The 16,954-nt window shown below is 32.5% G+C and overlaps 1 protein-coding gene across 12 annotated transcripts in view; it reads left to right on the top strand.

Annotated features, from left to right (window-relative positions):
* NBEAL1 (neurobeachin like 1) overlaps positions 1–16,954 on the top strand; it is a 164,493-nt gene that overhangs the window by 64,179 nt on the left and 83,360 nt on the right. For all 12 annotated transcript variants that reach the window (XR_015143586.1, XM_086345219.1, XM_086345186.1 and 9 more), the window contains 14 exons: positions 799–897; positions 989–1,569; positions 2,466–2,598; positions 3,208–3,327; positions 4,277–4,580; positions 7,288–7,373; positions 8,160–8,249; positions 11,280–11,448; positions 11,876–12,009; positions 12,465–12,624; positions 12,728–12,830; positions 13,323–13,479; positions 14,797–14,955; positions 16,589–16,748. Coding sequence is in view for 11 of the 12 variants with exons in the window: in XM_086345219.1 (XP_086201345.1) it covers positions 799–897; positions 989–1,569; positions 2,466–2,598; positions 3,208–3,327; positions 4,277–4,580; positions 7,288–7,373; positions 8,160–8,249; positions 11,280–11,448; positions 11,876–12,009; positions 12,465–12,624; positions 12,728–12,830; positions 13,323–13,479; positions 14,797–14,955; positions 16,589–16,748 (2,455 nt within the window). In the remaining variant the exon portion in view is untranslated. The remainder of the gene's footprint in view (positions 1–798; positions 898–988; positions 1,570–2,465; positions 2,599–3,207; positions 3,328–4,276; positions 4,581–7,287; positions 7,374–8,159; positions 8,250–11,279; positions 11,449–11,875; positions 12,010–12,464; positions 12,625–12,727; positions 12,831–13,322; positions 13,480–14,796; positions 14,956–16,588; positions 16,749–16,954) is intronic.

The following is a 16,954-nucleotide window of genomic DNA, read 5'->3' as shown; positions in this document are numbered from 1 at the left end:
TAAATATAATTTTTAAAACTATGTTATGCATTTCATGGTTTAAAATTGAAAGATTATTTTTTAAAATGCCTTTGGCAAAGAGATTTTCCTCCTGTCTTTGGCCCACAGTCAATGAATTCTCCTTTCTAGAGACTACTAACCAGTCATGCTTGTTTTGTTGAAATCTTTTGATTTTATGAAAAGTGTATATATTTTTGCCTAACTTACTGAACCAATTTATTATTGATAGGTTTTTTGGTTGTCTTTACATTTTACTTTATGACTTTGGGTGCCCACTAATTCAAAAATGCATGTGATTTAGAGCTTATTAAATTGAACTTCGTGCTCCAGATATTTCAGACCATTTAGATACAAAGAACAGAGAGAAAACCATACCCAGTGTTTTTCTGGCCACTACTCAAAATTGCCAGGAATCTTTAAAATAGTTCTTTGAGGCTGCTGACTCCTGTTATCCCTAAAATCTCCTCATTTTTTTCTCCATTTTTATTTTGACTTCAAGTAGTACTGTACTAATAACAAAGCACGTGAGGAAAATAAAGGGATCTGCAAGTAATAGAACAGTTTTATAACAATTTTTTCAATTCCAATTGTTTTACATATTTTATAACATTGTATTCCAGAAGGCATATGGAATCTTGATATTTAAGATGAAGACATCTGACTTAAGAAAACAGAAATACTGAACTCATGATCTTTTTAATATTATTAACTTAAATGAATATTATTCAACATCTTTAATATTTTAACAAATTCATTCTTAGAAAATCTGCTTTGATGTATTAATTTCTTCTCCCTTAGGAAGTATTTAAAGAACGAATTGGTTATACACATATGTTTGAAGTATTAAAATCACTGGGTCAGCCACCACTGGAGCTACTTAAAGAACTTATGAATATGGTGAGATTTTTTTTAGCTTTATTAAAAGAAGTTCCATTTTCTTTGTATCAAAGATGGTGTCTAATTTTTTGTTTCTTATGTTGCTTTACAGGCTGTAGAGGGTGACCACACTTCAGTGGGTATTTTGGGCATTAGTAATGTCCAGCCTCTCTTGCTTCTTATCCAGTGGCTTCCAGAGCTAGAATCCCATGACCTGCAAATCTTCATCTCAGATTGGCTGAAAAAAATTTGTTGTATTAACAGGCAGAGTCGAACTACTTGTGTCAACGCAAACATGGGAATTAGAATCATCGAAGCCCTTAATTCCCATTCTTGCCTCCATCGAACTTGTGCTGAGAACTTGATCGCTCTCCATGGTTCCTTGGGGAGTCAGTCAGTGAGCTCAGAAGAAATCCGCCAACTACTAAGATTGCTAAGAGTGGATGAATCTGAATCTGTTCACCCCTATACCACTCCTGTAACTCGAGCAATCCTGACAATGGCCCGAAAACAAAGTCTAGAGAGTGCTCTTCAGTATTTTAATTTGTCACATAGTATGGCAGGAATTTCTGTGCCTTCCATACAGAAATGGCCAGGGTCTGCCTTTTCTTTCAATGCTTGGTTTTGCTTAGATCAGGATCAGTTGACTCTTGGCAACGCTAACAAAGGAGGAAAAAGAAAACAATTATACAGGTACTGGTAAAAGTTATGGAATATAAATGGATCCTGTCCTAACAATATCTGCTGTGATTCTTCAATAGGAAAATGCTTTTCAAAGCTTCTACTTTTTATATGTACAACAATTTATCTGAAGCCTCTCCTTAGGATGTACACAGTTTAATTTTAAGCTTATTTCATAGTAATAATTGTACATTCAAACATTTTGCTAGTTCTGAAGCTAATTTGGACACAAAGTTCCTTCTTAAAATTATTGTAAAAGTGGAGGAAAAAGTAATAGTAAACTTGAAAGTGATTGGTGATTTCTCTGTTCAATTGAGGATGCTACTATACCTTTATATGAAGGACCTGAAAAACTATGTGCTTTCAAACTTGTTATTTCAGTAACTAATAATTTTTACTATGCCTTGTGATTTTTTTTTGGAAAGTTATACTTTTCTAAGAATTTGTCCATTTCTTCCAAGTTGTCCATTTTATTGACATGTAATTGCTCATAGGAGTTTCTTACAATCTTTTGTATTTCTGTGTTGTCTGTTGTAATATCTCCATTTTCATTTCTAATTTTATTGATTTGATTCTTCTCCCTTCCCTTGTGATTTTTTAAAGACCTTTATTCATGCTTTCTGAATCTTATTTGGAAGAATTTTGAAGATTTTAAAATTTATAGTTTTGTTAGCAATTGCTAATGGCATTCTGTGTCTAAGGCTACTTTTTATAATTAACTAAACCTGTGCCTAAGAAAGATTTAAAAATCATCTCTGAGGCAAGGTGGAATTGATGAGGTACGACAATAGAATGTCAGCTACAGTGTTTTGATAAAGGTATTCATGAGGAAGTTATGGTGTGTACCCCAGTGATGATAAAACTGGACAGCTGATTTCAAAAGTTCTGATAATACGTATTTTTGTTAGCTTTTTTACAGGAAGTGGTATGGGTTTTGAAGCTTTTATTACCCATTCAGGTATGTTGGTTGTGGCAGTGTGCACGAAAAGAGAATATGCGACAGTTATGCTTCCTGACCACAGTTTCTGTGATTCCCTCTGGGTAAGACTTTAGGGCATCACATTTAACTTCTTGGTTCTTTCCTTTAAAAAACACATTTTATGCATGTACATCAGGTGTTGTCATCTAGTTTTTGAGAGTTCATCTTAAATTTTACTTATACAGGAGTTAATACCATTTTTTATAATAATTATAATTTCAGCAGTAATAATTTTTCTGCTAAAAAATTACATTGAAATGTTACAATTTCTTTCAAGTTTTCTATAATCAAATTTGATTTTGAATTTCAATTTTAAATGAGAACAGAGGTTGTTAAAAATAATGCATTTCCATTGCTTTTCTTAAAAAATAAAAGGCTTCTCATTAGAAAAAATTATTCTAAAGAATACACACAGACTTGGAAAATGCAGAAAAGGTACTATGTTATAGTTGTGTATAGATTTTTTAGAATATTGAGAAGTGCTTTTATAGTACTTCAAGCAAAATTGTTATTTACTGTAACAACATCATTTTAATCAAAATTTAGTTATGCTTAAACTTACTCTTCTACTGTTCACACAAACTAGTTATGTAGTAATACTCTGAAAACATTTGTCATCCCAAGGACTTAATGCAATTTTTACTTTTTAAGTATATGTTTTACTTTACCAGCACAACATAACCATTGTTCACATGCCTGGAAAAAGGCCCTTTGGTCAGAGCCTTGTGTATATCTATGACAATGGACAGCAGAAGGTCTCTGCCCCGCTGAGATTTCCTGCCATGAATGAAGTAAGCACATCTAACCTACTCTTTATGCAACCAGTTGATTGTGAACTCTTGAACATTTTTCCAACTTAATATGTAAGGTTCTATTTATTCTAAATATGTGCCTCTAAGTTTTTGTATTTTCTATATACTAAGATACAATAAGTAATAATTCTATTTGCCTGTCATCAGTAGATGAAGTCAGACTAATGTATAATAAAGAAAAACAAGGACGAAACACATGTAATTAATGCTTAGAAGAAAAAAAGGCTCATGACAGGATAACCAAAGAAATTGACTAGACCAGGCTGAAGGATTGTTTAATAAAGCTCTCCAAGTATATGAAATAATTAGATGGTTATGATGGACTCTTTGCCATCAATGAATTTAAAACAGTGAAGAAACTTTAGATTTTTATATTGTAGTTAGGTAGAATTTATTTACTGAGAAGATTCTTATAGAACATTATAAAAGTTCTTTGAGAATTTTTGGATATTTTTGAAAGGGCCTTTTCTGAAGATAGTGGAATGGATTAGGTTATTTCCAAGTCCTTCTAGGATTCCAGTAATTTCTTGTTGTTGTTTATGTCAGTGATCACTTCAGGATAACCTGTAATTAGCAGTATTAAACTGATGTGTAATTCTTTGTTTATAAATTTTAAGGGAGAAAGGTGGTTTTCTCTATTTTAGAATACAGCAAAAAAATATTTTAAAAATACATTCATTAACATTCAAAATTTACAAAAGGATGTAAAGTGAGTTTTAAAAGTAATGCATCCAAATTCCACAGGCCAAATGTAACATCTGTAATGTTGTCTTATGTATACACACGCACACACATCATGATCCAGTAAAAATAAACCTTTGTTTTTTAGTGTGGTGCTAAATTTTATGTAGTTTCATTTTAAATATGAGGATGAAGTTTTACTTAAAATGTGTAATTTATTAAGTTTGTTTGCTTCTTAATATTTTAGCCTTTTATTTCTTGCTGCATTGGTTCGGCTGGGCAAAGAACCACCACTCCTCCACCATCCCAAATCCCAGATCCACCTTTTTCTTCTCCTATTACTCCTCATCGGACATCATTTGGTGGAATTTTGTCTTCAGCCTCCTGGGGAGGGACAACTGAAAAATCAAAATTGATTACCAAATTGATATCGGCTGGAACCCAAGACAGTGAATGGGGATGCCCCACATCTCTGGAGGGTCAGCTGGGGTCTGTTATCATCTTCTATGAAGCACTGCAGCCTCCTCAGGTGAAGGCATTATATTTAGCAGGTGAGCATGTGCCATCATACTGCCTAATTAAATTGAAATAGTTTTTTTCTATTGCCTATATTTATTCTGGAGAATATATTTGATCTGAAGAGTGTACAGTTGGCCCTTGAACAACTCTAGGATTAGGGGTGCCGACCTTTCATGCAGTTAGAAATCCAGCTATAACTTAGAATTGATCCTCTGTATATGTGGTTCCTTTGTGTGTGTGGTTTTGTATTGTAGATACAGAATTGTAGTACTGTAGTATTTACTACTGAAAACAATCGCGTTCAAACCCATATTATTTAAGGGTCAATTGTCCTTGTTTTGATTAAAGCTGAAAGGGAAAGAGAAGCCTATCGCACACCATACATTCATTCCCTTTGGCTTTATTGTGATTTTGACAATATAACGTAATGTTAAGGTATGCAATGTGCTGATTTGATACACATACATTGCAAAATGATTACCATAATAAAGTTAGTTAACATCTTCATCTCCTTCCATAATTACCATTTTTTAAGTGTGTTAATAACATTTAAGATTTACTCTCTTAACAACTTTCAAGTATATTGTACATCATAATTAATTACAGTGCACTTATTAGCAGCAGCAGCAGCAGTGGTAAAGAACCGCCTGCCAATGCAGGAGACTTAAGATATGCAGGTTTTATACCTGGGTCGGGAAGATCCCTTCTTGGAGGAGGACATGGCAACCCACTCAACTATTCTTGCCTTGAAAATCCCATGGACAGAGGAGTCTGGCAGTCTGCAGTCCATAGAGTCGCAAAGAGTAGGACATGACTGAAGCGACTTAGCATGCACGTACCTTTTTTGGTAGGCATAAATAAAGCAGACATTGGGAAATATTTCAGAGATCATCAGTAATACTGTTTGTATTATTCTGTTAGGTCTGCCATAACAAAATACCACAGACTGGATGTTTAAACACTGTTTTCTCACATTTCTAGAAGCTAGAATTCTAAGATCAGGTTTCGTCTGGCTTGGTTTCCTGAGAAGCCTCTATTCCTGGCTTGTAGGTGTCTGCCTTCTTGCTGTATCCTCACAGGGAGTATTTCCTCTTTTTATAACGGGCTCTATTAAATTAGGGTCTGACTCTTAGGGCGTCATTTGGCCTTAGTTACGCCTTAAAGTCCCTATCTTCAAATGCGGTCACATTGTGAAATTTTGGGCAGGAGGCGCATAATACAATCTATGGTACTGCCAGTACTTTTGACAGATTTTAGTACATTGATGAAACAAAATATAAGTCTGTCTGTATAAGAAATCACGTAATTGATTCTAAAATCATGAGTCTTATTCAAGACTTGTCATTTTTTATAATTTATATCATAATAATCTGAAGAATTCATGAAGGCATTAGAATAAGGAGTCCTTTGATAAAATTACAAGCTGTTTTCGTTTTGGCCATTTTTTTCTTTTGGCTCTGATTTTAAAGATAAGTGCTGGTTGTTATTGGATCATAACTGTTTTCAAAATTATGTCTGTATTTTAGTAGAATGTTTAGGAGTTAAGCCTACAACTAGTTATGTGTATTAAATCAACAAATTAGCTTAGTATTTGTCAAAATATCTTTTTAGATTACATGGGGTTTTGAGATGAATGTCTCTGTCCACACTTTAACAGTTTGTATTAGAACCTTGTCATTATTTTAAAACTCATCAAAACATTTGAAGTTGATCTTTAATTTAAATAAATTCCAAGTTAATAATAAATCATTTAGTGTAGTCCTAACAGCTGTATAGCTTAGATTTTGCTCTTAGTTTTTCTTACATCAAATTTTATTCCTATGAATAATAATTGTTTTATAGTATTCATTAAATAGTAATGTTTTATAGTAATCATTAAAAATGAGTATTTTTAATGGCTACATGATATTTCACTGAATTCACTATGTATGATTTAGATTGTTTATAATTTTCATATTGATAAAAGCATCAAATATTAAATATGATGAACTGTTTTACCAATTTTTTTTCATGCTTTGGTGGATTTGCTTATGATAAGTTCCCAGGATAAATATTTAAAGTGGGTGAATATTTTTATGGCTCTTAATTCCATTTTACCTAATCAGTTTCCGTAAGGAATATACCAATTGACAATGTCTACCAGTAACAAAATCTACCAGACTCACCACTGCTGCATTAAGATGGAATGATTAATATTGTTTTCTCTATTTTTTGTGTAAAATGTAACCTTATTGTTTTTAATTTATTTTTTAATTGGAGAAAAATTGCTTTAGAATGTTGTATTGGTTTTGGAACCTTGTTTTAACTTTTTTTTTTTATTTTGTTAGTAAAGTCAATAATCTTTTTTTATTTGTAATTCTTATTCCACTCATTTGTTATTCCATTTCTATAATAACTATTCACATTATTGATTGGTTGTTTTGCCATTTTATCTTACAGTTTTGAATGTTTTACTTTCAATAAATATATAAGCTTTGTTATATTTTATATTAGTTTTTGATGCTATATAAAATTTCTTTTCTGTAGTAGACATTGATCAACCCTTTCCTGCAACTTTACTTGTATTGGATAAATTGGAGGTGATATAAAAATAAAGTACATTTTGGCTAGTGTGTTTTAACTGTATTATATAAGAAGTTTGAAACGGCTAATTAAAAATTTCTTTCTGATTACACACAACTGAGGAGGCCATATATATTCAATGATACGTGTGTGTTTGTGTGTGTGTATAATTTTTAGGTCCAAACTGTTTAAGCCCTTGGAAATTTCAAGAGTCTGACATGGCTGACCTGCCTGGTAACGTCCTTCTTCACTACACTGCAAAGGTCAGAGTAAATGTGTGGACTGTTCATGTAGCTATAACTATGTTGTGAACTAAAATTCCATTTTTATTCCTTTTGTCATTTCAATGGGTAATTGAGAAGAAGGGGCTTGAATTATCATTAAAAATTATAAATTTTTAAAAGAAAATAGGGAGCAGTAAAAATTATGTTGCAGCTCTCAACTAGGGTTCAGATGTTATGTCATTCCAGTATTATAAATGGGAATGCTTGTAGTGGGAATTTGTACTAATGAATCAACTTAAATGTGAAGTTCCCTGCTTTATAAACCTTAATGGAAATTAACAGATAACTTTAGCAGTTTCGAAAGTTGCAGAAAAACCTAATTTGAATATAACTAAAATTGTTGGTAATATAAGGGAAAATAGTGTCTTATGTCAGTGGTTTAACTTTCCTGTCATTATAATTTTTTGTACTAATGGGACTAAGATGTTGAATTTTTAAAAAAAGTAAAATATCTGTTTTGCACATACTGGTTTAGAATAGAAAGAATTTTAACTTATATGATTAGTGAATGATAAGTTCTGGCTCAAACTTATCTGTCAGATGACAAGCAGAAATGACCTGCATTTTATGAGTGAGTGTGTTAGAATCTAGTCCTTGATTCTTTTAAAAGACAGAGAATAGTAACACTAAACTTAATATTGTAGGCATCTTATCATTGAGTATACTATATACCTTTTAAAATTATGATGAAATATTCCATATATAAAGTTATGTTTTGTCTTAATTGTGCTTAGCTGTTTGCCATTCTTTTTCTTTTATTTTTAGGCCTGCAAAAATGCGATCTGTCTTGATTTATCTACTAATTGTTTCCATGGAAGGTTAACAGGAAACAAAGTAGTAAACTGGGACATTAAGGTAAGTTAATGGTGAACATTGGGCAGCATATTATCTAAGTGGACTGATCCTTTAAAAACATTTGTCTTTTGAGCAGCCCCAGATTGATCTGAGTAAATCCAGTTTAAAATATCTGCAGGTGAACAGTTTGAAGGATAGACAAATAAGTAGTTGAATGACTATTTAATTTTTTTGTAACTTAGTTATCTTTTTAAGTTATGCTGTCAGTTTTCATAAGAAAAATATGCTGCCCTCATTAATTGCTCCACTTTTAAGATATTTAATCCCTAAAACTATGTAACAGATTTCAAACCCTCAGAGACTTCACTGATTATCCCTTTTCTCCTATATCATACACTTCTTGTCTAGTCTCCTGTCCATCAGCTTTAAACAAACTTAGATTGTTCTTCTCTGAGGTTAAAGAGTAATTTTCCCTCTTCTCCAACACACTGTCTAGCTGTCACATCTGGTTTGCCTTTTTCCTGTGCCTCATATTTATGTCTCATCTGGATATATTTTTGCTTCTGTCTAAAGGCCTCTACTTATTTCCAAGTACTCTTCTTCTCATGAGTACTTGTACCAGTTTTTATTATTTCACTCATCATGAATAGTTTAACGATTTGCTTGCTTGATTCTCCAGTAGTCCTTAAGAACTTCAAAGGAGGGACCACTGCTTTTTCCACCAGTGCCTGGCGCCTGGGATATACAATAAGATCATTGACTGAGTGATTATAAATTAGTAAAGATTATTTGGGCTAATGTGAAAGTCAGAGACATCCTGTTTCTAAAATATAGAATTTCTTTAAAAGATATATTAAATAGAAACTATAGCCTAAGTACAATAAAAATAAAAGACATTTATGTTGGAACTTGCTGGTAAATCAGCAAAGAAAATAAAACCCTTTTATCTTCTAGTCATTTAATACCAATCATATAAGCTTATTGTTTCAATGAATAGAAATCATTAGGATAATTCTGCCTGGGCTAAAATGAATCCATCAATTTGTATTATTCTCATGGTATTCATGTGATATAAAGCTTTTTTCTCTTTGAGATAACACTTATTCTTACCTGTTAACATAGTAAGATTTATGACAGTTTGCCAGTTTATAAGTTACTTTTGATGACCTATAAGATTGATTTTATAAGGCCAGTTCTATGAATTACTTATATAGAGAAAGCTGATTATCTGTCATACATTATACTTGAAATTCAAAGCAGTCTTTGAGCCTTGAATATAGCTATGCAGAAGTCAAAAAGAAACAATTATCAAGAAAAAGACTATTGCTTTTTTATACTGCAGCAAAATCAAAGAAAAAAAAATTTAAATGACAACTGGAAAAAAATGCTTTCCATCCAAAATTCTAGTTTACTGATTACAAAGCCCTTAAAAATCAATATGAAAAACAAGCAAAGACTAGGAAGAAGTTGTTTACAGACTTAAGCTATGTATACATGGCAGTTCAGAACATTTTAGCAGTCTAATCTTATATAGCACCCCCTGTATGTCAGGCACTAAGCACTTTTCGTGTGTTAGCTTACCTCATCCTTGTAACAACTTTACAGAGTGGAAATTAATATTATCTTTATCTTACAGATGTGGAAACTGAGTCCTGGGAAATAACTTGTCTAAGATATTGAATATATCTGAATATATTTTGCTATCCACAATAGTCACTTTGAACTTAGGTTGAAGCCACTGACTCTACTTTTTTGTAAACTTAGAGGAGTCAGTCATATTTATAATGCAAATACATTCTGTTTTTTCATGACTTATTCTCCTGTTTGTTATGCCTTATTGCCTTGTGACAGTTGTTACTTCTTACATCATTAATGATAATGACATGTACTTAGAGGGTCATGTTTGGATTGCCTGTCTTTTGAATTTGTAAACTTTGGAAAACAGAGGTGCATTAAAAATGGTCTGGCCTGGCTAATAAACACAGGAAAAGATGTTCAGTATCACTTTTTATTAAGAGAATTGCAAATCAAAACTGCAATGAAATATCACCTCACACCAGTCAGAATGGCCATCATCAAAAAACCCGCAAACAAGTGCTAGAGAGGGTGTGGAGAAAAGGGAACCTTCTTGCACTGTTGGTGAGAATGTAAATGGATATAGCCAGTATGGAAAACAGTATGGAAATTCCTTAAAAAACTAAAAATAAAACTACCATACAACCCAGCAATCCTACCACTAGGCATATACCCTGCGGAAACCAAAACTGAAAAAGACACACGCACTCCAGTGTTCATGGCAGCACTGTTTACAGTAGCTAGGATGTGGAAGCATCCTAGATGTGCATTGACAGATGAATGGATAAACAAGCTGTTGGAATTTTACTTAGACATAAAAAGGAACACATTTGAGTCAGTTCTAATGAGATGGATGAACTAGAGCCTATTATACAGAGGGAAGTAAGTTAGAAAGAGAAAAACAAATATTGTATATTAATGCATATATATGGAATCTAGGAAGATGATATGATGAACCTATTTGCAGGGCAGCAGTGGAGACACAGACATAGAAAACAGATTTACGGACATGGAGTGGGAGAGGAAGGAGAGATGGATGAATGGAGACAGTGGCATGGAAACATATACACTACCATATGTAAAATAGATAGCCAATGGGAATTTGCTGTATGAAACGGAACTCAAACTGGGGGTGTGTAACAACCTAGAGGGGTGGCAAGGTGTGGGAGGTGGGAGGGGTGTTGAAGAAGGAGGGGCATATGTGTACCATGTGTGCCTAAGACAGATTAATGTTGATGCATGGAATAAACCAATGCAATATTGTAAAGCAATTTTTCTTCAATTAAATATAAATTTTAAAAAATCTGGCTTTGTCTCTCTTGAGTATTCATTATGGTGACCCTTGAGGCTGCCCTTAAAGCATATATATGCCCATACAAGGTTCCTTTAGCTTAGGCTGTTGTACACCTTGCTTAAAACTTTAGCAAATTATAACCTGATACATGCTGAATAGGTATTAAATGATAAAATTGCCCATGCATCTTAAGATTAATCAACTGTGGTTTCCTCTTTCAGGATGTTATAAATTGCATAGGTGGATTAAATGTACTCTTTCCTCTATTGGAACAAATCAGCCACTTTGGTGAAGGACAGATTCCTGAAGGATTGAATGAAAGCACAGTTTCTGAGTTGATAACACCTGTAGAAGGAGATTGGGTGGTATTGACCTCCACAAAGGCATCAGGTATTTAGCTGAATTAATGTGAAATGGTCATTGAGAAATGTGAGAATTAATTGGAAATGCCTTGCTACCATTTGTAGCTGAAGTGGTCCATTCCTAATTTTCCTAATGGAGTTCAGAAGATTCATAATACTTTGTTCAAAACACTTAGGATGTTGACTGTACTCTTGACTATCCTTAGTTTGTACTGTTAGCAGAAATCTGACAACACTATTAAATTTATGGTAGAGAAAATATTTACATGTGTATTTAAATGTATAATATGCAGTCACTGTTTTCTGTGATATTTATGTTCTGCAAGTGACCTTTAGGATGCAAATTCCTGAGCCCAATTCCTTGTTTGTTACAATATGCATTATGATGTAGAGCATCTGATATAAAAGTGATTAGAGTAATTATGATAATTAATGACTTGTTCACAATCCCACAGAGTCAAGACTCGAGAGAAATTTAATTGCAACATTTATCTTGATTGTGAAACACTTTATTCAAAGACATCCTATTAACCAGGACAACCTTATTCACTCCCATGGAGTTGCTGTTCTTGGAGCCTTACTTCAGAAGGTGAGCTAGTCTAATATTCTGCAGATATTTCTGATGATTGTAATTACCAGTTAGTATTGAGACTTTTTCTTTCCAGTAGATAAATATATTTTAAAACTTATACTATCATAACAAGTTATATTAGTGAATATAATTTATTTCACAAGCAGCTTTTAAAAATTTCTATGAAATCACCTTATATAAGAACTACTTATCTTACATATAACAGTGTATAATCTTTGATATTCAGGACCTTATGTGTTAACTTTGGTATTTGGGTTATTTGATCATTTAAAGACTATTTTAGGAGTATGTTCTAGAGTTATATCAGAAAAATGAATGTTTAAATTGTTTATATTTTTCTAACCAAAATTTTTATATTTAGTAGATGTTCTGAATTAATCATTTCAAATTATAGCTTAATGACAATTGTTTAAACTGAACTTTACAAGAACCTTCTTCTGTTTGGATTTCAGGTGCCTAGTGCTTTGATGGATGTTAATGTATTGATGGCAATTCAGTTACTCATTGAACAGGTATCATTAGAGAAAAATATGCAGCTCCTGCAACAAATGTATCAGTATTTACTCTTTGACTTCCGTATTTGGAACCGTGGAGATTTTCCCTTTCGAATTGGTAAGCTCAGGCTGTCGGATAAAATTTTATAGTTGCTTTAGAAATTTATTACCACCTATGTGACTTTTATTTTAGGTATATAAGAGTAAACTTTCTATTTTAGGTCACATACAGTATCTTTCTACCATCATCAAAGACAGCAGGAGAGTTTTCCGAAAGAAGTATGGTGTACAATTTCTCCTGGATACACTTAGGATTTATTATGGGTATGATGTCCTTCTTCTCAGTTTGATAATGTGTCTGTTACTTGGTTGGAGCACTTAGATTGTTATATTTTCTAGAAGTTCTGATGCCTTTAACTTCAGAGAGCCAGGACATTGTGAAGGTTAAAATGATGAACAAGGGATCACATACAAGGGCAACTTGCTCAACTTTTCTGTGCTAAGGTTTTCTGCTTTGTGACAAGAACTGTATGATTTCCTATGTTTATTTTGAGGATTAAATTAAATGAAAAATTAATGTGTAAAGCACTTAAAATTGTGTCTGCTACATAATACATAAACTATTTTTAACAATTTATATCTTTATTATTGCAACTCCTAACTTAAAAAGGTTTTTCTTAAAAAGAAGCCAAAGATACTATGAATTCTAATAGTTACATGCAAACATCTTTTAAACTATGGATTCTTTTATATATAAAAGTACAAAGATGTAAAAGTTAAAAATTTCAGTTGTTTCTTGTTTATTTTCTGTTTTAGGAATGATTGTAAATATAATGAGCTGTCTCCCGATGATATTCGAACAATAAGGACTTCTTTGTATGGACTAATTAAATATTTTCTGAGCAAAGGCGGAACTCATGAAGAGATACAAAGTATTATGGGTTACATAGCTGCTATCAATGAAGAAGAACAGGTATTATGCTCTTGATAAACCTGTTAGTTTTAATAATTAAGTTGCTGTATCATAGGCTATGTATTGTATGTTTAACTATTAACAAAAGTTACTAGGTAGATTTCTCACATAAATTTTAGTATTTAATAGGTTCATAAAAATTTTACATAAAGAGTAAATTATAACTATTTCTATTTTTAAATTCTTTCACATACACTATTCATTTATACCTCAGAGCTACCCTTTAAGACAGTGGTTCTCAATATATGGACCCACTTACCTGAGAATGTTTTAGAAATCCAAATATATGTCCAAATCAAGCCCTCAAGGTGATTCTGATGTATGGTAGAATTTGACCACTGACATAAAATATGCAGACCAGTGATTACTCTTCCCATGTGTACATTTGAAAATATGTGCTCAGAGAGATTAGGTGACTCAACTTAAAAAGTCACACAGCTGATAAACCTGGAACTATATAACCATAGGTGTTTTTGTTGCTGTCTCTGTGTTCTTTTGTTATTATACCACTCTCAACACCAAATCTGAGCAGCCTTAATTTATGTTGACTGAAGAATTTTTTCCTCTATCATGAAATATGCATTGTGTAATTAGTGGTTATATGACTTTGTAGTTGGTATTATATAGATAAATTAACTTAGGCTATTTCCTTATAAGGTTGAACTACTTCAAAAGCTTCTCATTATTTAGAATAATGAATAATCATCTTATTTCATGATTGCTGTATTGTCACCTATGCTATGATTCATTGCTAATAATATTTTCTTGATCAATTTAGTCAAACATTTATTACATACTTAACTATATATTTATTGAATACTTACTATACATATACATAGAATAATACTAGGTATTGTAGGTATTTAATGATGAAAGAATTATCATTCTTGTTTTTAGCCTAATGAAGGCAGGGATTGATAAGAAAGGTTTATAAGTAATTATGAAAATAAAAAAAGCATGATAATATCTGTAAGAGAAATGTGAAGTAACATGAGATTTCCATAGGAGAGTGTTAGATGTTGAGGAACCAGGCAAGACTTTTGTGGAAGAGATAGCTGTATGGAAGAGAAAGACTTTATGGAAGAGAAAGGTTCAGCAGATGAATGTGGGTAGTGAGAGGATGTGCAAAAGGAAATGGAATAAAACAAAAGCATAATGAAGGAAAAGGCAAGGCAGGTTCAGAAGACTTCTGATAATCTAGTTAAGCTAAAACATTAGAGGATATTGAATTTAGTTAAGTAACTGTGGTTTATGACTTTTATTTGTGTTTCTGTATATGAATGTGGTTATTTGTTTTCTGTTGCTTAATTTTAAAAGCTTCTTGGAATTTTGGACATACTCTTCAGTCTCCTACGTACCAGCCCAAATAGAGGTCAGCTTTTCTTACTGCTGTTTGAACCTGGAAATGCTGACATACTTTATGCCTTACTCTTAAATCAGAAGTACTCTGACAAACTAAGAGAAATCATTTTTAAGGTACAAACATGTCTTAAGCATCTTTATATTTGGGGACATTTGTGGGTATATGAATTTACTTGGAACATATCCATTCTATGAATGTTAATTCTTTTTTCACATCCCTACTTCTAATTTTAAATTGTTCGGTTTGTTTTGATATATATTTTTAATGTTTTTGCTGTTTGTGTATTTAAAAACTATATTATTATAATCTGATTAGTAATTTCAGTGGAAAATCCACTTTGTCATACTCAATAGAAAAACTCTTAACTCCTTTTGACTTCCAGTGGGTCTGTGTAGCCCATCATACTAAGCTTATTTAGCACCCACTATTTATCAAGCACTAAGCCCATTTTGTGGCTCAGACAGTAAAGCGTCTGCCTACAATGTGGGAGACCTGGGTTCAATCCCTGGGTTGGGAAGATCTTCTGGAGAAGGAAATGACAACCCACTCCAGTATTACTGCCTGGAAAATCCCATGAACGGAGAAGCCTGGTAGGCTATAGTCCGTGGGGTCACAAAGAGTCAGACACAACTGAGCAACTTCACTTTTACTTCTTTAAGCCCATTTTATGTATAGTTTATATAGTCCTTGCAGCAACTTTATGAAGTAGATATTATTATTATCATGTTACAGATGAAACTGAAGTCGAAAAATTAGTAACTTGTTAAAGGATGTAGGACATGTTTTATTAAGCTTTCCAGAATATCCCAGACTTTGAACTTGGACTGAAGCCACCCTCTCCACCTTTTTGGTTAACTACAATTTAAAAAGTCAGTCATATTTCTACTGCAAATGCATTTTTTTCATCCTTTGTTATGCCAAATTGCCTGTGACAGTTGTTTCCCCTACATCATTAGTGTGACATAAAGTCTACTTGTGGGGTTATGTTTGGATTGCCTTAATATGGAATTCCTAAATTTTGGAAAACAAAAGTACATTAATGATGGTCTGACATAGTCTCTCCTGAGTATTGGTTATGATGACCAATTTAAAGAAGCTATTCTTTAAAGCATGCACCCATACACGGTTCCTATATGGAGATTTAATGTCATTTCTTCAAAAATGGCCCCGCAGAGGTTGTTCATGATACTCTTTTGCCAAGATTACCCTTTCATAAAAGCTTTCAGTATGTCATTTTGTAAAATTATTGATTTACCTTCAAGATGTTTGAGGTTACTAATTTATTCTTCCATTTTAACATATGGATGAGGTGTTTCACAGTATTTCCTTGTTGTTGAAAATTATTTTGACAACTATCACATAAATAGATTACTAGATTGATCTAGAAGTATCTTTCTTATATTTCAGAGCACACGTTTGTTCTTCTTGCAAGCTACAGGATTTTTTCCCTCTACACTTTAGGCCATTAAAAGAAAATTTTAAATTATTTCTTTTATCTACTAAGAAATTGATATAAATCAGGGTTTGAAACATATTAATTATTCAAATGCAGTTGCTTTTAAGTTCATTTTTTAATTATAGCAAGATATGGAATAGTCTTCCCTATTAGTGCCATTTTTAAAAAATTCTTGAGGAATAAAATGATGCTTCAAAAACATTGTACACTAATATTTATTCAATGTTAACCTAAGTGACAACAGTTCTTAGTTTTCTATATTGAGATGAATATATTACCATTGTGCCCAGGTTATGGAACAGATGTTGAAATGCACAAATGTTTATGAACGAAGTAAACAACGTATTCGACTCAGAGAAGTTGGCTACTCAGGATTTGGACTCCTTCTTAATGAAGCACCTGTTAATACTTCTCTCATTAAAAGTCTCACCAATCAAATTATAAATACAGGTATGACCAAGGCTAAAAATACTGATGCATAGAAATGTTCTTCATCATCATATAATTCTACTTGATGGCTCTAAATTTTTTTTCTTCAGAAGGTTCTTTCCCCCTCTTTCCTCAGGTTGCTTTTAAAATTACCTGTTACTTGATTCAGCAAGGCTTTCATCGGATACTGTTTCAAATATACCTTTGTTGTTTTTCCCCAGAGCATA

This window comes from Bos grunniens, chromosome 2, assembly GCF_055505025.1.
Source record: "Bos grunniens cultivar Pamir isolate PY7600 chromosome 2, Bosgru_T2T1.0, whole genome shotgun sequence".
In the NCBI taxonomy this organism is placed as follows: domain Eukaryota; kingdom Metazoa; phylum Chordata; class Mammalia; order Artiodactyla; family Bovidae; genus Bos; species Bos grunniens.
Note: the sequence above shows the minus strand (reverse complement) of the source record. Positions and strands in the feature narration are given on the sequence as shown.